This window comes from Anolis carolinensis, chromosome 1 (assembly GCF_035594765.1).
Source record: "Anolis carolinensis isolate JA03-04 chromosome 1, rAnoCar3.1.pri, whole genome shotgun sequence".
In the NCBI taxonomy this organism is placed as follows: Eukaryota; Metazoa; Chordata; class Lepidosauria; order Squamata; family Dactyloidae; genus Anolis; species Anolis carolinensis.
Window position 1 is genome coordinate 325,370,864 of NC_085841.1, and position 26,886 is coordinate 325,397,749.

The following is a 26,886-nucleotide window of genomic DNA, read 5'->3' on the forward strand; positions in this document are numbered from 1 at the left end:
TTTCTTTTTTGCTATTTAAGGATTGATCTACTTGCAGAGGCTTAGAGTTGGATGGGCCCTCTATAGCCACAAATTCAACTATCTACATCATGAAATATATAGAGAGGGGGGAGGGGGAGTGTCACCATGTCAGGGCTCTGCCAGTACACAGGCAAAGGTGAACCAAAACAAACACCCAACTTGTGTCAAACTGTTTAATTGAAGCAGCACTTACTGTCTGACGGTTTCATAGTCCAAATACAAAAGATAGCATTCCTCTACAGAATATAAAACAAAGACTCATAGCAAACGCCAGTGCAGGTTCAGGAGAACACTGTAGTCAAAAGATCCAGAACAGTAGTCAAACACTGAGAGTTCAATTATTAAAATCCAAGGATCAAGAGTCTATACCAGGGGTCCCCAAACTTTTTAAACAGGGGGCCACTTCATGGTCCCTCAGACCATTGGAGGGCCGGAGTATCATTGAAAGAAACCCCTATAAGCAAATTCCTATGTATACTGCACATCTCTTATTGTGAAGTTTAAAAAAAAACCCAAACAGGAACAAATACAGCCTCAATGTTAATCATAATCATAATAAAAATAATAAAGATGGTTGGAAGACACCCCTTGGGCCATTGAGTCCAACCCCCTTCTACCTTTGTGCACTAAAAGCACAAGCAAAGCACCCCTAACAGATGGCCACCCAGCCTCAATATTAATAATAATAATAATCATCATCATCATGATCACACACATCACACAGTCCTAAATGCTGGGGAAGTGCTCAACTTGTGATTTTGCGATATGAAATCCAGTATGTATGTGTGTGTGTGTGTGTGTGTGTGTGTGTGTGTGTGTGTGTGTGTATATATATATATATATATATATATATATATATATATATATAGTTTGCTGTGTTATACTGTGTGTTTGTGTCAATAATAATAATAATAATAATAATAATAATAATAATAATAATAAGGATTGGAAAAGACCCCTTGGGCCATTTCGTCCAACCCCCTTCTGCCTTTGTGCACCAAAAGCACTGGCAAAGCACCCTTTAATAATTAATTATTAATTAAACAATAATTAAAATACCATTATAAACAAGCAGAGCTTTGGAAGGTGCGCTGCGGGGGCCAGATAAATGGCTTTGATGGGCCGCATGTGGCCCCCGGGCCTTAGTTTGGGGACACCTGGTCTATACCATAGTCAATAGCCAGTCCAGAGGTTCAAGGTTCCAAGAGTTCACGAGACAGGTCAGGATATCAAAAATCCACAAATCTGGGAGAAAAACTAGCAGCATCCACAGCCAAATAGAACAAATACTTTTCTCCCAAAGATCAATCTCCAGCCTAGCTCCTAATATCCAGTTAAACCCAGTTGCATCCTATCTCTTGCATGCCTCTACCCTTAATTGCTTCACCTTAAATTCTTACTTACAGATTACTCTGCCCTTTAGAACTAGGACTGACATTAACTGCTTCCGTCACCAGCTGCTGGGTCTGACACTACCAACCACTATCAACTGCAAAACATGATACCTGACAGGGAGAGCACAAACATTAACTGTGCCATTTTATATAAGGGACATTGTTTTATAACCCCTTGTATATAATCGACTTTGAGCATTCATGGATTTTGGCATCCACTGTGGGTCCTGGAACCAAACCCCAGCAGATACTGAAGGCCACTGGATTTTTTTTTTAACTTAAGGGATTTGGTTTTTATGTACTTGGAAATTAGGCATGCACTAATTGTTATTGCTGTGGTACAGTTAGTCCTCTGTATGCACAGATTTAATAATCTGATACTTTTAAAAAGTTTGATTTGTATAGTTACTTTATATACCTACGGTCACATAAAAATTCTTGGGCAAAAAGGGGTCACAAACTTTGTTTCTGGAACATACTATGAAATACTTTTGTGATTTGCATAAATTGTTTTTTCTTAGCCAACCATAACATAGAAATATTCAGTGTAAGACATGAATAAGCTTCATTTGATTCACGCAACTGCCCCCCCCATCTCTAGTGACATGAGTAGATCTTGTGTCTCCCAATCCGTATAGGACCAATACAACACAGGAATTCACTTTAACATGACAAATAATCCAAAGGAAAGTAGATCTTGAACATTAAAACTGAGACATACACAAGGCACACAAACACAGAGATTTGCTCAGTGTGTGTTTCTGTAATTGCAATCATGCCATCTTCAAATGAAGTGGAACACAAAGGTGACACATCTAGTTTCAGAATTCTAATTTTGATCAATTTTTGATGATTTATGAATTATTTTGTTGCTGTTTCTATTCTAGTGGAATCAACGAGTCCCAGTCTACTTGCAGCCGACAACGATCTAGATCGTTCGTTTTTCATGCGGATGAAATCCACCCTGACTAAGCGAGGTGTACACATAAAGTCTTCAGGATATAAGGTAATCTTTATTGTTCCCTTTTTAAAAAGTTAAATTTATCTTTTCTCTCACAGAGGCATGTGGTGACTAAATAGCTAGATTACTTATTTTTATCCTGCCCATAAAAATTATGCTAATTTTCCTTAATTTATGTACAATTAAGAATAGTATGAGTAGAGGTGACTAAAGAAATTTGTGAACTCTTGCTGTGATGGATAACAGTGGTCATTAGCTAAAGCTGCAAATAAACATACACAATTCATACAGTCTGGATAACTGTTCTATCTTATTCCTAATTTCATATCCACTGTCAGCAATAATAAGCACAACTTCATATATTTCAGATATTTCATTTTGAATTTATACTCTTTTATGTATGCTCTGCTTTCAGGACCAAGGAGGGACATATGCATAAAGCCATTCAATTATTAATAAATCAGACTTTATCTAAATGCAACGTTAACACTATCTCTTTTGTTTCTTTTCCTTTGGTTTTGTCGAAACTTATCAAGGCAGAAGAAATAATTCTCCAGCTAGATGTTAAAAGGTAGAGACTGAGTATGCATCTTATTGTACATGAAAGAGATCACTCTAAGGCCTCTTCCACACAGCTGAATATAATCCCACATTTTCTGCTTTGAACTGGAATATATAGCAATGTGGACTCAGATAACCCAGTTCAAAGCAGTTATTGTGGGATATTCTGCCTTGATATTCAGGGTTATATAACTGTGTGGAAGGGCCCTAAGACACATGTGCCAAAAACAAGGCCCGCAAGCCCAGTCCAGCCCACCACATCATTTTGTGTGGCATGTGAGACTTTCAATGACAGGGCAACATTTATGCAGTCTTACAATTACAAATGGGCCTTAGAAGGCAACCATAATCTAATGTGGCCCTTGGTGAAAATGAGTTTCACACCCCTACTCTAAGAGAACAATTTAGAGTTGGCTATCATGTTCTCAAGTGCAAATTTCTGGTATTCAAGTTTAGCCTCTGATAGGGTTAGAAAATGCCTTGAGATGTTTGGCAATCTTGGGGCATCCAATCTAAGAAGAAAGTGGGAAGTTTACGCTTTAACCATTTGTCTATTATGTAGAAGATAGAAATATGCTTCTAATTACTGAGGTCCAAAATGTGGATATGAGCTAGAGTGACATAGTGGTTATACGCACAATTTTGGTCTTTTCTCAGTTTAAAAACAATTATTTTGAAGGGATATTTTAGCTGTAGTGCCAGAAGACATTCAGAGGAGTCACCAGCATTTTTTTTAAGTTGGTCTTTATATTTTACTGCTAATTCTAATCATAGTATGTTGTGCTGATAGGGAGGGAGAGAAAGAAAATTGTTGAATTAATAAGCTGAGTAAAACTACAAATGCAAATGTTGAATCACAGGCAGGCAGCCAAATATTCAGTAATGAAGGCTGAAATTTGATTAATTTCTGCCTATAAATCAATCTCTATGTACAGAAATAAGTTTGAAATATGAAAGCTCACAAAATTGAAAAATGTTTAAAGTTCCAAAAAATGTTTTCATAAATGAACTATTATGCACAGAATTTAATTTTGTGTAGTGCTGATCTCATAGCACACTAGGTATTATATCTCCATGGCATTTGTAGGGATAATTTTTATGGAGTGATGTAATGACTGGTGTTACAGTTCATCACTCCCCTAAATTTGCAATAAGGATAAATATGTTGCCTTTCTGGAGTGGATCAAAGGTCAGGTCATTTCCTGGAGAGTGGTATGTAAAGTGGAGCAAGATCCAGAAGCTTATCACTGAATATAATCAAAACTAAATTGCAAACAGCATACTTAAGGAGCATATGTTGAAGCTATTTTCTTCTATTTGAACAGATTTGTAACACTGTTAGCAAATATTTCAGTCACTTTTAAAAAGAGAATTCATGGTGAGTTTAAATATGTACATATTGTAAGCCCATATGCAGTTTTTTTTTACTTTTTTACTATAACCCCCCCCCCCCCCCACACACACACACACACACACATTAGTGTATCCAATGGCTTTCTAAACTTTGCCCATACCAACTGAGTTATTCAGGAATGTCATTCATCCTGATGAACAGCCATAAATAGTTTCATCCATAAACTGCTCTCTCCTTCTATCTGCATCAATAATATGTGTTGAACAGACATCTACTGCTAAATTTATTTATTTATTTGTTTATTTTGTTTATTTCTGTACCCCATAGATCATAGACCTCAGGCCAAGGTATAATCAAATAAGTTTAACCAATGTAAAACAATTTAATATAGTTTCAAGAAACTCGAATCTATTAGACAATATGACAAATTTGAACAAAATTATTAAAATCAAATAAAACATTTAAAATCATAATGTATATGCAAATTTGAATAAATTTACTTAAGCCCTGAAAGTCTTAATAACATTCATTGTATTTGTTTGGTGCCAGAATGACATCAGCATTGATGCCAACTGGGTCTCTAAGGGGAGAATACTCCACAATTAGGACACCACAGTGCAAAATATCCAGGAATAAATAATAATAGGCTTTCTAAATTTGATCCTCTAACTCAATGGTTCTCAACTTGTGGATCCCCAGATGTTTTAGCCTACAACTCCCAGAAATCCCAGCCAGTTTACCTGTTGTTTGGACTTCTGGGAGTTGAAGGCTAAAACATCTGGAGACCCACAGGTTGAGAACCACTGCTCTAACTAATCAACCAAGGATTCCTAATGAATCTGGAGATTCTCTTCATGCCTTCACCAATATCCTTGATATTGCTGTGCCTACATCCCTCATTTGTTAAATGAGTAATCCAGGGTGCTAATGTTGAGAGCCTGGAGACAATGCAACTCTATAGTTGTATAAAAGAGAAAATTTCAGCATGTGTTAATTGTAAGGTAACAAGCAACATCTTCTAAAATGCCATCTTCTACATAATCATTAAAGGTATGAGAGCCATTCCTTTTGACAACCCTATAAAGTTAGATAGTGCCCCCAATAAGTCCTCTACTGCAACAGCCCCCCCCCCCCAATCCAGTAAAGCTACTGGGTGATGGCACCATTTATCCAGTTGGTTTGTAGCAGTTTCCTTTTTAAATTTCCACAGTGCTCCAGAGTGGCATTATGACAGAGGCAAGATAGGAAAATTAAAAGGGTGTTCAGTGGTCAAAGAAGTTTTGGGAAATTCTTTAAAAGAAGGACTCTGGGTCCGAGCTTGACATTTGAGGGTCCAGCAGTTGTCAAAGAATGGTGAATGATGTCAATATTTTTGACAGCTCCATAAGCCTTTTGTTTGCATCTTTCCCCTATCATTTTCATAGGATGAAATCATATAGTTTGTAGGAACCCAACGCACCATTGGGTCCAACCTCCTGCTCAATGCAGGAAATCCATCTGAGCATCCGCAACAGATAGCTATCTAGCCTCTCTGAGTAATTGCATCTGTTACTAAATAGCTCTCACTGTCAAGACATTACTTCTAATCTTTAGTTGAAAGCCATTGTCCCATAACTTAAAACCATTAGATCTGATTCTACCCTCTGGGGCAGCAGAGAACAAATCTGCACCTCATTTCATTCTTCTATCAAATTCTGTTGGGGTATAGTTTGGGTTGGAATAAGAATTGTCATTGGCTAAACATCCCGCACTAAACATGCACACACACAAGCATAATTTGGTATTTGTAAAATACCTGTAATAAACTATGCACTGCTCCGTAATAGAATTAATAGGTCTGTGCCTGCAGGTTTACAACCTATGCAAGCATGACAAAATAGAGGATGAAAGTACGGGAGAAGGAAAGTGAAGGGAAACTTATCAAGGTTTGGAGTTAAGATTGAGAAGGAGAAAGCCCACATATGAAATCAAAAAGGGATCCTTTCCGCCTGACATGCAAATGATTAATCTGAACATCAGTCAAGTAACAGCTATGTGAATGAAGGCAGTCATAGCACATCTTTCAAAATTTTCCACCAATTTATTGCTAGGGCATCCAATAGCAATATGTTGCTTGAGGAGAATCAAAATAAGCTGTAGCTCGCTGTAATTCAACATCTTAGTTAAAACTCAATGAGTTTTTTCTCATTTTATGTGCAAATGATTCAGACTGGGTTTGGGAGGGGGTTGCAGTTTTTCCTTTACATAAACATAATCCTGTTTTAATACATTTTGCTGTGGGAAAATCTATTGATCACACTTTCCTAAAATATAGGGCTAGGACTTCACCTCAGATCAAATACAGTATAAACCTTATGAGTATTTATAGGCAAAGCAAATACTACTACTTTTCTTACACACATTGCTTTGTGCAGAAAATATTTATTTATTGAATGTTTGTCCTGACTTTGTGTAAAACCACAAAGCTGCTGTATAATATATATTTAAAAACCCATAAAAACAAAAACCCTTAAAAAAAACCTTTTAAAAATTTTTTAGAATTGGGGGGGGGAATATGAAAAGTTCCAGATTAAATTATCTAATACAAAAGATGCCCGCTCTCTTTTTCTAAAATTAGAATAATCAAATACTGTTACATCGGATAATGTTGAGTAGCTGACTGCCTGTAAGTATCTTAGAGATCAGTACAATGTACTTTATCCTTACCTCTGAAGGTAAGAATTGTTTACAAATACAATTCTTACCTTTCACTGGAGTTGTTTTAATTCAACTCCAGTGAAAATAGTATTGCCACAAGCATTTCATCATGATGCAGTATAAAAGCAGGAGGTAGGAGAGAAAGTGGTGGACAACTTTCTTTTCCTTGTACTGTAAAAAGAAAAAGAGCTGATGCACAATAAACAAACATGCATTATGGGTTGCCTTCAGTCACTTTATAGTCATAAGCATTCATAAATTCTGTTACAGTTGTAAGAAGCTGACTTTGATGGTACAAAACTCACAGAAGAGCTTTAGATCACAGGAATAACCAGAGATGAAGTTTATGTTGACAATTTATCAGCTCTTCTCTGTCAAGAAAAAAATGTTTTTAGTATCTCTCTATTAGCAATTGCATGCATATTATGAAATTGTGTTTTGGGAAAGAAAGCCTGCCATCTGTCTTTTCTTCAGGGTGTTTTTTTTTCCCTTTTACACTTTATCAAGCTAAAATTACAAATGTCTGTATTTCAAAACAGAATCAAACGTGTGATGTCCCTTACACAAACACTTACCCAAAAAGCGCCCAGGCTGAACAGTAATGTAAATCTTTCAAGCTCAAATTTTTAGAAGCATAGAACGATTGATGCCATACTTGTATGCATAATACCTGTGAGTGTTATTCACGGTTTTCCTTGCTCTTACTATCAGCTAGAACACTGTTTCTCTCATTTCATTATTCCTGGAAAATTAATTAATTCATAGCGCAAGAAGTGTTAAAAGGTTTCCTTAACAAGGACGATATGGGAAGTGATGTGTTTCTGTTACATGAGAAGCTTGCAAGAACTGGTGTGTAGAAGGGAGCCAGTCCATTTAATGTTTCTTCCTTGTTCAGATATGCCAAGATTTTATCAATAATACAGCTTTCCTGTGCCGATTATCATCTCTGAGAAAACATACTCTGTGTAGCTGTCTGCATTACACCTCTCAAAATATGGATGTGATCCCTTTGTTGAATTGGCAGAAACAATGCACACTGCCATGGGAAAAGATTTGGAGGGGGGTATCCTGTTCCTGGGTTCTTCCATGTATAATGTGCTTGTATGGTAGAGCATTTATTGTGCTATAAATTTCATCACTGATTTTGGCCAGTTCAGATTGATTCTGCAGTAACTGTAAGTAATGAACCCCACAGGCAGAGCCAAAGGGGGAAACAAGCCAATAAACTTTTGGCTATATAAATACAAACTGTAGAGTTAATTTAACCAGTTTTTATCAGATCTTGCAGCCAATGTCCTTCAAACAAGGCAATGTGTCCAACTGACAGCTCAGTGCCAAAGCCTCAATGTAGCTGTTGAAATTGATAACCATCAGGTTAGAGTAACTTCAATTTTTATTTTGCCAGATAATTTTAATTCATTTCAACCATACCTTTAGGGGAGGGGAGGACACCAAGGTGTACAGTGGCCAAACACACATGTGTACATACAGAAACGCACACACAGCTAGATAGTGTTGGCACTTCAATCAAGTATCATGTTTGCTTAAATTCTTGAGAGTTCCTTTCAAATATTACTATTATTTTTATGACAGAGAGCCTATGTGCCTTTACACTTTAAAAAAAAACTGGCAGCTTTCTCTTCTTTGCATTGCTATATTTCACTTGATAGATATTTGCCTGGCTTACATAAGTTATAAGGATGTGAACAGATTCTATCAGGAAGAAAAAGGACAGTGTCCAATCCTAATCCAACTGGATCTGGGTTCTAAGGGGTTGTCTTCAGATGTAGACAAACATGTATCAGAAATCTGCTGTATGAACTTATCAAAGGTCAAGCAGGTGGATGTCATGACATGAAAATGTGCATTGTCTATATATATTACTCTGGCTGAATAACTAGGGAACAATTGAAGTGCATAATATTTCAAGATTTGTGCAGCTTTTTGCCTCTGCAGGCGTGATGTACTGCCCTTCAGGGACTCATCTGCAGTTGTGTAAAGCATGACAAGGATTCTCAACAGTGTATGAAAAATGAGAATGAAGTGTTTACTTTTGGAGACAAAGAACTTTATCACATCAGCCTGTTGTCTTGTTACAATTCCATACTTTAAGCAAATGGAAGCATACCATTATTAAGAGGACCACTTTCATACCTCGCTGCAATTGCATAATGCTGACACTTTGTTGATGCAAATTCCAATGATCGGTCTTCTGCACAGTCTTGCTTCCTATCTATGTCTGTTCTCCCTGGCACTGTTTTTTCCTGTTTTCTCCCCTCCCCCCAATTTTCTGCAACTGCACACACAGTTGCAGTGTTCCCACAAAACCTTCCTCTACTTCATAATATTGGAGAGTGATGGAAGAATAAGCTGGCTGGCAAGAGAAGATCAGATTATTTTTGCTGCTGCTTGTGCTCATTATGCGTGCTTTTGCCTTTCAGCTCAGTTTATAATATGGAGAACAGAGCAAATACAGAAGCAGGAACAGGCAGTGGCAGGAAGCCCTATTGGCTAGCTTCCTGAGGCATTATCCCTTCTGGTCCAGTGGTAGTTACACTAGTGAAAGATATGGTTTGATCCTGGTGAATGAGACTTACAATTAAGTGCCTTCTTCTTGACGCATGCTGTGCCTTCATGTTAGTTGTTTGAAACAGACTGGACAAAGGCACACTAGAACCTCAACTTATGAGCATCCCAACTTTTGAGCATTTTGAGTTACAAGCCGTTGCTCGGCCCAGGTTTCACTTTAACATATTATTAGCATTTGAGTTAAGAGCTAGTGCTAGAGGGAGAACTAGTGTGATAGTAGAGGTCTTTAGGGCTACAAGGGAGCAGCCTCTGTGGCTCGTGCCTCCGTACCTCATGCTCTTGTCCATTTTGGGAGATTGCTGTCTGTTTTGTTCTTGTCCGCTTTGAGGAACTTTGGGTTAGTTGATTTTGTGTGGTATTTATTCCTGGTATGGTTGGCTTCATGAAGAGAGGGAGGGAAGGAGTGCAAGAGAGGGAGGGAGACTGAAATGAGTTCAGTGCTATGTGCTTCCTTGCCACAACTTTGTGCTTCAACCATTTTAAAGTTGATCTGTCTTTTTTATTGTTTCATGTGAATGTGCAGGCTTTGCCTTGCTGTTTATTTGCTTATATTCTCTTATTATTTGTCATTATTTTTATACATTATTTGTTAATGATAAAGTATATTGTCTTTTTAACAAAAATGGGGGGTTCAATGCATTTCAGTGGGAAATTATGCTTTGAAATAAGAGTGATTTAAATTAAGACCTTGACCACAGAACAAATTAAACTCTTAAGTCAAGGTATCACTGTATAGTTTTTACAAACCATTGTTTTCTTGGAAATAAGAACAGGAAAGCACAAGCCAATGCTTCCAGGCAAATGGTGGGTTGCCTGTACTTTGTCCACATTGTCATTTATTAACAAACAAGAAAGGGTTAAAAAAAGTTAAGGGGAAAAAGAAGGATAAAAAATACTTATGCTTGTTCAAAATACCATACATTATCTTGTAGTCACTGTTCAAATCTTTCTCGTGTTCCATATCCTGTGAATTTCTAGTGATCAAATAATAACATTATTTTCATTTTTAGCAATTTGTAACCTCATCATATTAACCAGGCAAAGCATCCCGTTTCCCCTGACATCTGGGAAGAAAGAGGGAGCAGCGGGGCAAATTTGTCACCCCACATGCAGCTCCCCCTCGGTGACACTTTCCCCATCACATGAGGAAAGTGTCACCCTCGCAGAGAGATCCCATGTTGGCTCCATTGGACATAAAACTGGCTCCATAATGACACATAATAAAAAGAATGTAAACAAATAAACAGCAAGGCAAAACCTGCACATTCACATGAAACAATAAAAAGAAAGATTAACTTTAACATGGTAGAAGCACAAAGCTGTGGCAAGGAAGCACAAAGCATTGGAGCCAGCACAACACAGGAAGCCTCCCATGACACTTTCCGTCCTTTTGGAGGAGGGGCTTCCACAGGAAGCTCCCTTGCATCATCTGATGAGCAGTGAGCCTGCCCATCAGTACTCCAGCTAAAGTGGAAGCATCATAGGACCCTTCCCACGGTGAATGTGATGAGATGGTTAGGTCAACTACAATAAACCTTAGCAGTGATGAACTGAAAATTGTTCTGAAACATCATCACTATATTTCGCTCACAGTGTGATTAATCTGAGAGCAAACTTCTAGTAACCTGTTCTTGAAGCAAACATATTTTAGGTGGCATGCAAGTAAAAGAAAATTAATCTCTCTGTACTAAAATTGCCAGCTTTAGAATTAATTACCTTGAACACAACAATCAATTAATGGGCATTAAGCAAACAAGGGAAAGTTGGTCAATTAAAAATGATTAAATCGATTCCCACTGCAGATAAAGCATGAGGTATCATAATTTGTCACTGAAGACCCAAGAGCTTGAACTTCGTGCTATTCTTCCACCTCTGATATTTAAAACTGACTTCATTGTGATTATTTAAGAAAACATAATCAGAGAAGTAACTATCAGAAGCTGCCAGTCACAGCAGATGAAAGTAAATAATATGGGAAAGGACAGTTGATGGATGAATGCTGATGCCCTTTTGTATATTGGCACCAGCTCTGTGCATGTGATTATGTAGGAGGGAATGGAGTTACAAGGGCAATCCTTAGCCATCATTTACTAACTAAACTGCTCTTAGAAAAACACAAGAACTGTGAATCTTTTTGTCCTCCAGATGCTTTTGCCTACATCTCTCTTTAACCCATCACAAAATATCTGGAAACCAAAATGTCTGGAGGGCCATAAAGTTCTTGGTATAAATGAATCAGTTATGTACACACAATTGGGGGACATTTACAGACTTTGGAATTGCTTGAGTCAGTTGCATTGGTTGAGGATGGGGTAGGGCCATCAATTGTCCCTTTGCCCTACAAATATTTCAGCTTTTTCCTTATTGGCCATTCTTTCCCATACAAATATAACGTGTTGAAGCCTAGAGCCCCCATTTCTTCTGTACTTTCTCTGTATTCACATTATGCAATGATTTAAAAGGTTTCATGGAGACATATTGTGCAGATTGTGGAAACCTTGACAAAAATGTTCATTATCTTGCTTCCCTTTTTTTAAACAAAAGAGAGCATAAATTCTGCACAGAGAGATTATGCCACATCTCACCCTGAAGTCTTCTAATTTATTTTTATGCTACTGTACAACACCAACATAGTCATGTTCAAGATGATAGGAAGTAGGATGGCAGTGGAGCAACATGAAGCTATTTTCCCGTAGCTGGATAATCAGTGATAGACATCTTTTGTGACCCCCTCCATTGCCCCCAGGATGGTTTTTACTGCTGTTGAGAAGCTTGAATACATCTCCTCCTCAAAGATCAGTAAGACATTTGGTGAAAATACTTCACATTAGCACCCTGTGTCCCCACCCCCAAGAAAATGGTCTCAAATTCAATTAATATGTGAAGTCATAAAATACAATGAGAAAAATACAACCCAGAGGAATTATATATTCCTGGAGTCTTTGGAAAGGGAACTGTTATATAAATCAGAGCCTTGGCACTGAGACTTAGTATATGATCTTAAGATCTTGAGATGTAAAAAGCAGTAGGCTATGCTGGGAAATGTATCAACCCAAAGCATGCATTAAGGAAAAAATGAAATGTTTGGCTTACCTATATTACTCATATAATAATATTATACAATGAGCTGTCAAGGATTCCTGCTGTACCCACAAAAGGAAAAATTACTCTTGATTTAATCCTTTGCACTGCCCACAGTTTGGTACTAGAAATAATGCCTTGCAAATGCTCTTGAAACCGTAAACTACAGAGCATATAGGTATTTAAAATTGTCCAAGAAATCTAACTGAAGTTGCATTTAATTTCAAAGGGAACATTATTTAAAAATAAAAGGATTAGTTCAGAGGAAAATGGACTCTACATTTAAGGAAATCAGTTTCCTCTAGGAAATTTGGTAGTATCAGAGGCTCAGACAGAATGGATTATAAAAGGTGCAAACTAGTTCAAAAAGCCACCAATTTATTACAAAGAAGGATATCTGAAGGATAATTATTCTTGAATTTCTTGTTTAAATGAAAAGGCACCCCCTCCCCAATGGAAAAGAAAAGGCAAAACTAGAACTTAAAAAGTAAACCTACAATAAGGCATACCAAAAATAAACTAGAAAATTATTAGATGCATAGGTAAAGGTAAAGGTTTCCCCTGACATTAAGTCCAGTCATGTCTGACTCTGGGGGTTGGTGCTCATCTCCATTTCTAAGCCGAAGAGCCGGCGTTGTCCGTAGACACCTCCAAAGTCATGTGGCCGGCATGACTGCATGGAGCTCCGTTACCTTCCCGCCGGAGCGGTACCTATTGATCTACTCACATTTGCATGTTTTCAAACTGCTAGGTTGGCAGGAGCTGGAGCTAACAGTGGGCGCTCAAGCCACTCCTGGGATTTGAACCTGGGACTTTTTGGTCTGCAAGTTCAGCAGCTCAGTGCTTTAACACACTGAGCCACTGGGGCTCCATTAGATATATACAAATTAATAATAAAATGATTTAAAATTAATAACGCATTTTATGGATCATAAATTACTACATTTAGAAAACAGAAGTCAGCCATTAACTGTTTTATTGAAAAGCTGGAAGGTGTCCCAGACAACGGTGACTAAAATTATCAAAGGTCTTGAGACCATTCCCTATGAGGAGTGTCAGAAGAACTGGGCAAAACATTGAGAAGAGACATGATAGCCAAGCATGTCATAAGGAAGAGGGAGCCTGCTTGTTTTCTGCTGACCAGTAGACTAGGACTTGGAGCAATGGGTTCAAATTACAGAAAAGGACATTCCCCTGAACATTTGAAAGGACTTCCTGACCATAAGAGCTGTTCAACAGTAGAACTCTCTGCCTTGGAGTGTAGTGGAGGCTCCTTCTTTGGAGGCTTTTAAACAGAAGCTAGATGGCCATCTGTCAGGGGTGCTTTGAATGTGCTTTTCCTGCACAGCAGGGGCTTGTATTACTTATAATAGCAGCTCCTTGCTGTTGTTGTTAACTTCTATCAAGTTGACCTGGTCTTATGGTGACCCTATGAACGAGAGACCTTCAAGTCACTCTATCATCAACAGTCCTGCTCAAGTTTTGCAGATCTGGGGCTGTGGCATCTTTGAATGAATCTATCCATCTGTAATATGGACTTCCTCTTTTCCTGCTGTGCAATCTGCCACAGGAAAAAATGGGAAATAGGCTTCTTGGTTGTCGTACTTCACTATGAATACCCTTCCTTTAGATCAGGCATGGGCAAACATTTTTGTCTTGTCTAGCAAAAAGTCAAAACATGAAACAAGTAAAAAAACTAAACCTTTTTGAGAGCTTTTTCTATTTCTGCCCCTGCCTTATGGAATGCCTTGCCACCCTATATGAGAGCCATGTGTGAGTTAGGGCCTTTTACCCTCGCACTCAAGACCTGGCTCTTTACTAGAGCTTTTAATCTATGTTAATTTTATTAATATTTTTATGTATGTATTTTTATCCTTTACAATTTTATCTTGTAAATCGCCTAGAGCATCGTGGATGGAGGGTGATTAATAAGTTATTAAATGATGATGATGATGATGATGATGATTAATTTCTTTCATATTGTCAGGTGTGAGTGGTTTTAAAAAATTGTTTTTATTGTTTCTATATAATGACACTATTTTAAAGGTTAATTAGTCTAAGATTCTTTTAGCGTCTAAACTATTTTCACTGTTTTAAATTCTTGTTTTAAAATATTTATTTCCCACTCTGAGATCTTCAAATACAGAGTGTGAAATAAATACGTAAGAAATAAAGTAAACTAATGCAGGATTTTTAAGAGACATTAACTATTACTATGCCAGGCCAAACATTATGCTGCATGAGAGGAAATATAAGATGGCACCCCATCCTATTCCACCACACATAGAAGCCAAATGGTGTTTCTCTTCCATATTTCCAAAAGAAAGAGATGTATTATTCCTGCATCCTGCATGCATTTTGGGATGCATGCTGCTTACTTGTCAAACTACTAGTAAAAATGATCCTAAATAATTTTAATTCCCATTAATAATAAGAGCATTCTGATATGACACTTGGTATCATTGCAGAAAAACTATATTGATGGTTAAAACCCCTGGACTGGGGTGGAAAGCATCTGTGAAAGAAACAAGTTATTTCTGTTGTTGCAAGAAAGATACACTGGCTTCCTTTTCCTTTCTCTCCCTGTGTGGGAAATGCATTAATGTCCTTTTTTTGTTTTGTTTTATCTAGCTGTAGCTTACCGTGAGGAGAATCACCTGAGGTAATAGTAGGGTTGAGGAGGACAACATCAAATAAACCATTAGAAAGTGTTTTAGTGCAGCTTTGCCATGATAGAGGTAGAGATTATATTTCTGAAGGATGCTTACTATTGGCTATCTTTCTGTGAAACAAGTGTGCAAACCTGGGTATAGATAGACACACACTAAAATTACAGATTAATTTTACTTTCTCCCATCTGTAAGTTTTTGAAGCCCGGAGCCTTGCCATACTATACTATTTCATACTCTGTGTGTATGTGTGTGTTTAGAATTGATAACAAAAGTAGCATTTTCACATCTCGTGTACTTTGCCTCAAGCTTTCACTCGTTTGCAAGGCTTACAAGGTGTTTCCGAGAAATGAATTGCACTCACTGCACATTTATTCAGATACAAACTGCTAAAATGTGAATAACTGAATAAACAGAAACATGATTTGGTCAATGGGGAAAGTTGCATAGTTCTGGTAAATTGCACTAAATGTCCAAAGGAGGGAAAATGTGTTTTAAAATATATGCAAATTTAAAGGAGAGAAGACTAAGACTCGCAACCTGATTCAAAGCCAGAATGGGAAGAAACTGCCAGTGGAATTCATTAAAGGCCAGTCAGTTTAAGACTGTCTATGCCTGTATCCCTATGCAGATGCGTATGCGTGTGCATAAATTCCACTCTATCCTGAAGATGATTATGTTAGTTCAGCAAAGGTTTGCATTCTAGCAGGTAAAGCAAGGACCTTTCCATAAAGTTTATTTTCACTTTAAAAGATCTGTCAGAAACCTGGCAGAAGCAGCTGGTGTGAATGTCAAGGTTGATGATTGCTTCATTAGAACCCTACAAACTTCAAGAGCCAAAGGCTTTCAGGTTTCTTGAAATGGTATTAGGTAAAATAACCTGGAGGCATTAATTTCTTTAATGGGATTTCAAACACTTCCTCTGTAAAATAAACTAAAGGCTGTTCCAGATTGGTCTAAAAAATCATGCTTTCATGTCGTAGTTCTGAGCTTCGCCAGGTTTTCCTGGTTGGTTTCGGCTCTGCATCTTCCTATTTGAGAACTATTTGTCATAATCCATCAATCAAGCAGTGGGACTTTTCCAAAGGTTTTTCAAAGTATGATTTGAGGGGCAATTAAAAAAAAAATATAGTGCATATTTGCTCAAAAAATTAAGAGACGATGAAAATAATGGAATTTTTCCCATTCCATTTTTTCCATTTTCCATTCCATTCAAGTGTGATTGGTGGGAATGAGAGAGAGGACCTTTTCGGTGGTAGCCCTGCGGCTCTGGAACAGCTTCCTCCTTGCTTTCATTTAGGAACCAAGTTAAAACTTTCTTATGGAAGCAGGCCTTCCCTGAAGGAGAACGGTGGCATTGCAAAATACCAGATTCATGTGTGCAATGTGTAAATTATAGTGAACCTCCAGAAATGGACTTGACTACAGCCTAGGAATGGATATTAGATGAGATTATTAACTCTATTGAATGTTTAAACTGTGTTGTGTTCTCTATTTATTATGTTGTTGTGGTTTTATAATTTTTATTATATATATTGTGGTGTGATTACTATGCTTATTTTTAATGGTTTGTAATGTTTTTTGTTTATATGCTATTCACTGCTTTGAGTCCCAATGCAGGAGAAAGGTGGGATAGAAATAAATAAATAAATAACTGTATCTCACCAAAGAAGTAAAATATTGGCCTTTTTTATTTTTGGTTGAGGTTGTACACTGTGTACTATGTAATAAAAGTAAAGGTTTTCCCTTGACATTAAGTCTAGTTGTGTCCGACTGGGGTTGGTGCTCATCTCCATTTCTAAGCCGAAGAGCCGGCTTGTCCGTAGACACCTCCAAGGTCATGTGGCCGGCATGATTGCATGGAGCGCTGTTACCTTCCCGCCAGAGTGGTACCTATTGATCTACTCACATTTGCATGTTTTCGAACTGCTAGGTTGGTAGGAGCTAGGGCTAACAGTGGGCGCTCATTCCGCTCCCTGGATTCGAACCTGCGACCTTTTGGTCTGCAAGTTCAGCAGCTTAGCGCTTTAACACACTGAGCCACCGGAGGCCCCTGTGCACTATGTATGTAACAAAATTTTCACTGCTTTGAAAGTGTTGTTTCCTGTTTAATTGTGCGTTATTTACTTTGAAAGTAGTTGTTATATTCCAGAAACTTCGTTTTTGTGACTGCCACAAACTGTTGAATTGGTTGAGACTCTATAGCAAAATATGCTGCAGGATGTCCTGCCAAAACAAAGTTTTTTCAGTTTAATAAACTTTTTCCATGTTTTTATGATAGAACCAATTAGGAAATTACATTTATGACCTAGGAACAAAAATCATGTTGCACAGTGTAATCAACATGGCACAACTTAAAGCAGGAGCAAGCAGCTATGACAATCCACATCTTGTTGAACTGCCCCAGTCCATCAGCCCCAGTCAACATAGTCAATAATGGGCGATGCTGCAGTGTCCCACTCCAATTTAGAGACAATTGAATTATATGTTATCCAGCTGCTCCCATTCTTCTCAGTGTGGAGCATAGGAAGCCCCTTGTTCATTGACCAGAATCTGCTGAATGTCAATGGCTCTTAAGGGTACCATATACTCTTGTATAAGTCAACCTCATATAAATATATGTCAAGGACAGAGTTTGGGGGGGGGGGCAAAGCTATGGTTTTTAGGTGATCCATGGACAAGTTGAGGATCATTCCACAGAGAAGGGAAAGTGTCAATGCCATTTCAAAAAGCCACCTAACCCTGGCCACTGTTGCCATTTCCCCACTAAGGCATTTAAAAATGCCAAAAATAATACTATAATGGAGACAGTAGAGGAGTCAGTGCTTATTTTTAGGTACTTCCGGGATACCCAAAGCTCTCACCTTTCTACTCTCTAGTCATTGAAGGGGGAAGTTCCTTTTTAATAAAGAGTTAAGGTTGTTAAGAGTTAAAGTTTCATAAGAGTTGAGGGGCTGTGTTGGCACAGCGGATTAAACCTCTAAGCTGCAGAACCTGCTAGCCAAAAGGTCGTCGGTTCAAATCCTTGGGACGGGGTGAGCTCCTGCTATTAGCCCCAGCTTCTGCCAACCTAGCAGTTCGAAAGCATGCAAATGTGAGTAGATCAATAGGTACCCCATTAGTGAGAAGGTAACAACACTCCATGCAGTCATGCTGGCCACGTGATCTAGGAGGCATCTATGGACAACGCCGGCTCTTCAGCTTAGAAATGGAGATAAGGACCCCGTCCCCCAGAGTCTGACTTGACTAATGTCAAGGGGAAACCTTTACTTTTACCCAAGATACCTCACTTACATTGACTCATGAATACTGTTGTGCCTCCAAAGAGACGTCCTTTATTTTCTTCCCTAGTTAGGAAGGTTTAGCCTATATTGTAAATATTGTGGAAGGGATCTGTTGTGGAAGGGATCCAAAGTTAGCCCCTTCCACCTAAGATATCCCCTTCCCACCCAGGGATGGAGCCTCATACACCAGACCCAGTTGCTTCCCCTGGAATTGTCCCTTTTGGAGTTGGAAGGTGTAGAAGAAGGTTGGAGAGAAGCACAATTAGCACATTGAGTACTGGACTTTTATTATTAAAAGATAGGTGAACGAAGAACAAGAAGAACGAACACAAAGCAAAGTTAAATAGACAAGATTTCTGCTTTTCTTTCAAAGACTCTAAATAGTCAGTCCTGGGAGCAGAGAGGATTTGAATTTCGTAGTTTATTAAATTCTTGTTTACTGTTCATTTGTGCATTTCCCAATCTGTTTTCAGTGAGATCAAGGCACCTTCCACATTGACTTGGGTCTTGGGGATTGCTTTTTTATCTAAAATTTCTATTTTAGCTGTAAGTGCTAGGAGTTGAACATGGGGCCCACAAAGTGTGGGCCCCACATTCTATTGGTCTTCTATTGAGTAGGACAATATCCTACTGAGTTGTATTTATATTGCTGCACTTCAGCAAGAGGGAAAAATATTCCTAGATAGCTTCATTAAGGTTCCTTCTATACTGCCGTATAAAATCCAGATTATCTGGAATCTGGAATATATGAATCTACACTGCCATGTAATCCAGTTCAAAGCAGGTAATCTAGATTTATATGGCAATGTAGAAGGGGCCTCATATAATGCAACTCAAAGCAAATGATGTGGGTTATCTGCTTTGATATTCTGGATTATATGGCAGAGTAGATGGAGCCTTAAACTCATTTAAAGTAACATTTTACTTACTAGGTTTTTTGTTGTGGATTGGCATAATCTATACCACAAGTAAATTAAGAGTTCTTAATATTTTTACCCACTCTTGAGTTTAAACCCTATGAGGACACTTTAATAATCTGATTTTAGACCTATCAGTTTATGCTTGAAAAGTAAAGAGATTCAGAAATCAGATATCCAGGTGCCAGTCTCTTCATCTTTGAATCCTTTGGCAAATGGCCTGTGCCCTTGTGTCAAAGGCTGGATCTTCAGTGCCCTGTATCCCAGGATCTGGTCCCAGATTATCTGATTATCCTAGATTATCTGGCAGTGTAAACTCATATAATCATCCAGTTCAAAGCAGATAATCTGGGATCAGATCCTGGGATATAGGGCATTGTAGATCCTGCCAAAGAGATCCTTCTTCCAGCTTAAATCAGTCTGTTTTTAATTGTTCTGAGCCCAGTCTCTTTTAATGCATTATTGTCTAGTTTTTAAAATTTCGATACACAATTGTTGAGGAATCCTGTACATTCTAGTCACAATAGTCCCAAGCAAGTGTTTGACAAAGGCAATTGTAGTCAATTATCTCTGGGGCAATATATATCAAAAAGATTCTTGAGACATTCTCTTGGACTGATTATTCTGATTTCTTCCTTCTAATGTCACTAACAAATGTTCACTGTGAAGAGAACTGTATAGTATTCTAAATCATGAGTTGTAATGACAGATCCTTTTGTTATTCAGGGAACATCTTATATTAAGATGAGATACTTGGGGTCTCCTTTTTCCTGTTTGTGGCTCCATATGGGTTCCTAGTGTTAGTTTGTGCCAGAGCATATATTAAAGTGTTTCTCCTTCTATGATGTTCTTACAAAGAGCTTTTGAAAGTATGTGGACTACAACAGATTCTGTGCCAACTACGTTTAAGAAAGGTAGTTGAATATTTTCATATGTTCATTTTCGGTTCACACTACATTTTGTGCATTTCAGATTTAGGATATCAAAAGAACTTTCATCTGGAAGTATTTTTTTGCATGTTTTACAATTTGAAATAAATAAAATGATTGGTATCAGATTTTCCTTTTAGATTGGGTTCTACAGTATAAAAAGCAGCACATAGGACTACCAGCAAGCACTGAAAGGAGAGTTTTAAGAAATCTGATTTGATTTGCGACTGTGGTGGTACAGAAAAATTATTACTCTGGTCTCAAATATAGTGAGTGATATAATAAACAAAATTGTGTGAATTATGACTCCGTGGCAATACCTATCCTGTTAGGTTGCTATAAATCCAGCTTTTGCTATGTGGGTTCAACTTCCGCAACACAAATTTTGTATCATTGTTTATTTGCAGAGAGTAAGATGACTTGGCTTTGTTTTGTTTGTTGTAAAATTGATTTATATGAAATAGGAAAGAAAACATACATTTCAAAACATAGCTCTTATGAAGAGCTGGTAGATTCTATTACTCAAAGGTAAAGGAGAACCAGGACCTGTAATTCATTGGTGGTCTCCCATCAAAATACTGACCAGGGCTGACACTTCTAGCTCCCAATGCCAGACAGGGAGCTTTTATGGTTTGCTCCAATATTATCCTATCAAAGCAAAAACAAAATGGCCATTCTGCTCAGTATGGTACAGCAACTGAATTTGTGAGACATTAGCACTATACCGGTTGCCAGTTCGAATATGGTGAGAGTGCTGATGAGCTTCCTCTGTCAGCTCCAGCTCCCATGCGGGGACATGAGAGAACCCAAATAATTAAGCCTAGCCTACTTTACAGGCCTCCTTCAAATATAAAATTCTATCATTCCATGTATGGTTTCATGAGCTTTCTGGAAAAGGTTGAGATGAAAAATAAATAATAATTATGTGATTTTAAGGAGACCAGTATTCAGAGTATCTAATCTTGCTTCAAATTTCACAAAGCAAGGCTGATGTTGTTATCCCTGACCACGTTGCCATGTTAGTGTATTGCAGCATCCTTTTATCACAACTTTTCACTGCAACAGTATACCATAGAACCTTTACCATTCCCATGAGGCATGTCAACTACTGATAGGTTTTGCAGCATGTTCATTGATGGAAATTACAACAAATACTACTGAAAGGAAGTGTTTGAAGAAATATGCCCAGAGACTAGAAAAAAGCCAAGTTTCTATTCTTGAAGAATAAAAGTTTCTATTCTTAGGGTGGAAAAATAATAAACATGGGGAAAGGGCAAGATCTTTCAGATAAGTCATTTTAAATGTTAATTTCCCCTACATCCTATTACTCAAGGCATTGTGTAAAATGATAGCACATGGCCACTCATAACTGTTGAGAAAGAAAGCTGTGCCCACCACAGAACACTTTACCAATGATATCTTGAAACCTGGAGTTAGATATCTAGTTAAATAGAATTACCTGACTCATATCTTGAGATTGATCACCATGATTTGTAGTCTTGTCTAATACTCATAAAGTTCTCTCTTCTAAACAGTGGCTACTCACCCTACAGTCTTATAGAGCTATTATTCTACTTTAACTGCCATTGTTCCATCCTGTGGGATCCTGGGGTTGGTAGTTTGGTGTGGTACTGGAGCACTCCAGCTAAGATTTATAAATGCCCATCCCTAAACTGCCAATCCCACAATTATATAGAATGGAACCATGGTAGTTAGGGGAATAATAGTGCTATAATTCTGTGGTGTGACTGGGCCCCTGGTGTTTCCTTATTACTCTGTACTGGGTGAGTTTGAAAGCAGTTCACAGTAAAATCATTTAATCAAATTGAAAGAATCTAGGAGCAAAGTGTTTTAAAAGAGAAGTCTGTGGGAGCTAAATTCAGAGCTCAAAAAGCTAAGGGGAAAATTTAAAAGCCTTTGCTAAACACCCAGAAGAGCAGGGAGCCTGTTGGAAGAGGGAATTACTTAAAGAAGGTTTCTTCACTGAAAAGGCCATTCCCCTCATTTGGCTATGCAGGAATTTATAGTTTCATGCTTAGAGCTCCTTGTTACATTTTCACAGCAACCTGTTTTTCAGAGGAAACTCAGTATGTTATTTGGGAATTTCGGTATATACTGTTAGAGATAGCATCCTTAGCCTGCCTATACTCAGTTGCTAGTTTCCACATCCCTTTAACAGTTTAGGCACAGAATGTGGTCATAACATCTCTCATTTCTTCCTTCATCAGTAGTTGTCCTGAACTTATTCATCCTATAGTTTGTAGTCTGCCCCTCTGTCCTTCATGCCTGAACAACTTGTACAGGGGTTCTCAACATGAGATGTTATATATTTTAGTATTTGTAAGTAAACCTGTTTGTTTATCTGCTAGAAATATTTCTCTGTTAGACCTTGTGGTGAGAGATGGGTTGTTGTTCACCTTCTACTTGGAAATACTAATTACTCTTGTCTGCACAGAGTACTTGAACTCCCCAACAGTTTCATCTATGGACCTCTTCACACTGCCTTTTTGGGCTATGCTGTGCATAGGAAAGCGCTGGTGAAAGGGAAGGTACATGGGCATGCCCTCCTCCTCTCCTCATCACACAGAGGGGAGGGACAGGGTACCAACGCACCCTTTCCCTCCCCTCATCAGATGGCAGAAAAGAGTGGCAGAGCTTATTGCCCTGCCACCCTTTCCTACATCACACGGGGAAATTGGGAGGAAAGTGTGGGTAGCTCCATCAAAGCTACCCAAAATACACTTTCCCCCTGTAGTTATGTAGTCTCGCTCGTTGCCCTGCCACCCTTTCCTCCATCACATGGGGAAATGGGGAGGAAAGTGTGGGTAGCTCCATCAAAGCTACCCAAAATACACTTTGGGAGGAAAGTGGGCGGGGCCTGCCATGTGTTGTGTGATGGCACATGGAAGCAAAGTGGGAAAACGGGGCAAAAATGCCCCGTGTGAAGAGACATTTCCACTAGCCTGATAGTTGGTTCTCTCCATGGAAAAACAATGTTCTTATTTTACATTTGTGGGATAATTATTTGAAAAATCCTGGAGGATGTAACCCTTTGATCTCCACAATGTCATTCCAGGATTTTGCTCCACAGGCTGAAAGGAATGTTTGCACTGCATCCAGATATCTGCACTACAGTGGCAGACACCTCTGCCTGTGTCATCTGTTAGTGGCCGGGAGAAAGGAGATGGGGAGAAAGCAATATTGATATACAATACAAAGCCACCAGACCTTTTGGGCTACAGGTCTCACAGTCTCTTATCATAACCCATTTTGGATAAAGCTTGTAGAATAGCATATTTAAAGAGTCAAAGGTTTTACAGTGGTTCTCCCAGAATACATGTCCATATTCACAAATAGCTAGTGCATTGCTTCCCATTGCTTCCATGTCTACCTCCTCTAGCACAATAATTGTACATCCCTGCTGGTGCAAAATCGACAGACAAACAATCTATCTATCATTTAATTATTTTTTATTTATTTATTTATTTGTAGCATTTTATACCCCATCCTTTAGCCGAGAAAACTTCCAGAGTGGTTTACAAAGAGTTTACTATTCCCTGCTGTCAGGCTTAGAGTCTGAATGAGAGGCAGCACACAAGGGAAAAGGCAGGGGGAGGGGGAGGAGAATAATTTCAGTAGCAACTTGGTCAACCCACAATGGAGTTGTATTTTTCTGTTCTTTTGCTCCTTCTGTGGTCAGAGCAGTGTCAGCTGGAAAGCTGGAGTAAAGGCTTCCCAGCACCTATTGGAGCCCTCCCTGACACAACAGATGTGTGACTTGCTGCTCCTTTTCTGTGGCAACAGCAGCAACCATTGGAAACCTGGAGGGAGGAACTCCAGGAAACACAGAAGAATTTTTATTCATGTGTCCTTGTGTGTTGTTGTATGAGGGGAGGAATGTTGGGTGGTGGCCCTTGGTTTGCAAAAAGGAGCATTCCAAGTAGATAAGTGCCCTTCTTTTACTTCGTGAAACACTGGAGAGTATGGAGTGCATGTCACCAAGAGATGACAGACACAGCGCATATGGCAGGGAAAAGATAGACAGTATTTGTCCAAGAAACACAGCTTGCTAGCATTCCCACACTCATCCTAAACTGTGTTTACATGTGCATTCAACATCTTGCACATTCATTTTTTCACTGGAAAGAGAGGAAAAATATGATTTCTTCAATATGTTTGTATCAGGTAGAGTTAATTGAAAATTCTTTTTAACTAGGGAATGAAGTATTTCACTACAAAAATGTGTAATGATACACATTTTACTTCTGCATGACATTATGCAGATGTTCTGTCATGAAATTCTTTAGCATTAACATTCATATGCATCCAGATACAGGTTTGCTTTAGCTGGATGGCATCTTGATCAATAGAATAACAGCAACCTGGGTGTGCCCGGCATTGCTTTTCAGTCCCCAGAAGTAGCAAAATCCCGAAGTGGCAAAATGCCAGCAGTGCGTATTAATATATACAGTTGCCTCACACCAGGACAGATTGTTTGCCCATCTAGCTAGTATTGTCTCTTCTGACTGACAGTAACTCTCCGGGGTCTCCGCTAGAAGTCTTTTTTACTAGTTGCTGTCTTAAGCCCTTTAACAGTAGATGCCAGGGACTGAACCTGGGACCTTCTGTATGCAGAGCATGTGTTGTTCCATTAAGCCATAGTTTCTTAAAATACTGTGGTGCATTTTATGCTACCACACCACCCTGAATACAACCAATCTTATATGATTTTAGGAGCTGAGCTAAGTCACACCTGATTGTTTGTACTTGGGTAATATCTCTAGATAGGTCTAGAAAAGAGGAAACACTTGGGTCAATAATGGGCTGGATGACCAGTGGTCTCACTCAATATAAGGCAGTTTCCTATGTGCCTAAAGATACTTCTCTTCCAGAATGAAAACTCCCACTGGAGACTCATTCTGGCAGCTCCGTCATCAGCTGGTTCCACCTGGGAAGGCACAATGTTGAGTGATTGATTCTGAGTCTGGGAAATAGGTCATGGGTCTGTAACTGTCATAAAAATTTGCAATTCCTCTCTGCAGTTTCATATTCAGCACTGTGCTGTAAGAACTGATACAGATATACCTACTGTTTTGAAAAGGCCGCGCAGGGTCAATGAAAGAGAATTTGGATGAAATAGTGATGGAAACAATGCTGGAGATGGAAATGAATTTTATTTTAAATATCAACACAAATAACCTAACAATGGCAAATGCAGCTAGACCAAGCTGAATGTGGATCTGAATAGCCCCAGGATCAGAACCTATTAATTAGATTTTGTTTCAAACTGTTTGCAGTTGTAGTGGAATATGATGGATTTAGTTCGACTTCCTTCAGAGGATTTTGTTTGGTTCAGTTCAGACTCAATATATGAGGAAATCTGCAATCCACTTTGCAATTTCATTTTGAAGAATGGAAGCATATTGCATCAAGATGTGCCATGAAAGGAGCATTGTCTCCACCTAAGCCATGTCCACCAAAATGTGCTTTTAGTTGCAGAGAGTAATAAAGATTGTTGTAGCATATGGTTGCTTGTAATCAAAGAAAAAATCATTAGAAAACCTAGTCAAGGCTTTCCTTTACCACATTGAGTTTAGTCCATAGACAGAATGAATGGGACAGCAATCATAGAAATGAACAACTTTCCTGTGTAATTTAGTTCCATTGGTTTAGTAGGATTTGTATGTGTTGGATTGTGCACCAGACTTTGTTGCTTAGCCATCAGCTAGAGGAGGAGGTACAGCACTGAAGAAACAAGCATTGGTTCAGAATAAAATCTATTTGATATTAAATGATAACTTCCAAGCACTGTTTGGAACATACAAGTAGGAGATTAGTAGGCTTTAAATATGGCATATCTTAAAGTTTTGCCCTTTGGCGTTAATGCCAACTTCAAACACATAGTAACTCTTCATAAAACAAAGCTTTGCATCATGTGTTTACTACAGGATTATTTATCATGTAATTTCTTGCTAGCCATTAAAAAGCAGTATATTTCCAAGCCTTTACAGATTTGTAATTTCACCCCCCAGAAAGCTGAAGCATGATAAAATAAGACAGATAATGATAAATAAGCATATGAGTAAGCCTAGCTGGAAGGAGAAAAGTATACTATTAATGTCCCTCCTGTGAAGTTAAATCCTATTTCTTTTAGCTGTTTCTTCATTAGTTAATGAGGTCTCACAAAAATGAGTTTTTAAAAATGGTGTTCTCACATCCTTGCCCATAGAGCAAACTAAATCTTACAGGTTGAGTATCCTTATTCAAAATGCTCGGGGGCAGCAATGTTCTATATTTCAGCTTTTTTCATATCTTAAAATACTTACATATGAAGATAATGAGATATTTTGGGGATGGAGCCCAAGTCTAAACACGACATTCATTTATGTTTCATGTACACCTTATACACATAGCCTGGAAGTAATTTTA

The 26,886-nt window shown here is 38.4% G+C and overlaps 1 protein-coding gene across 19 annotated transcripts in view; it reads left to right on the forward strand.

Annotated features, from left to right (window-relative positions):
• Window positions 1-26,886, forward strand: part of npas3 (neuronal PAS domain protein 3) — an 835,855-nt gene that overhangs the window by 777,259 nt on the left and 31,710 nt on the right. For all 19 annotated transcript variants that reach the window (XM_062967540.1, XM_062967559.1, XM_062967568.1 and 16 more), the window contains one exon: window positions 2,303-2,421. In XM_062967540.1, coding sequence (XP_062823610.1) covers window positions 2,303-2,421 — 119 coding nt within the window. The remainder of the gene's footprint in view (window positions 1-2,302; window positions 2,422-26,886) is intronic.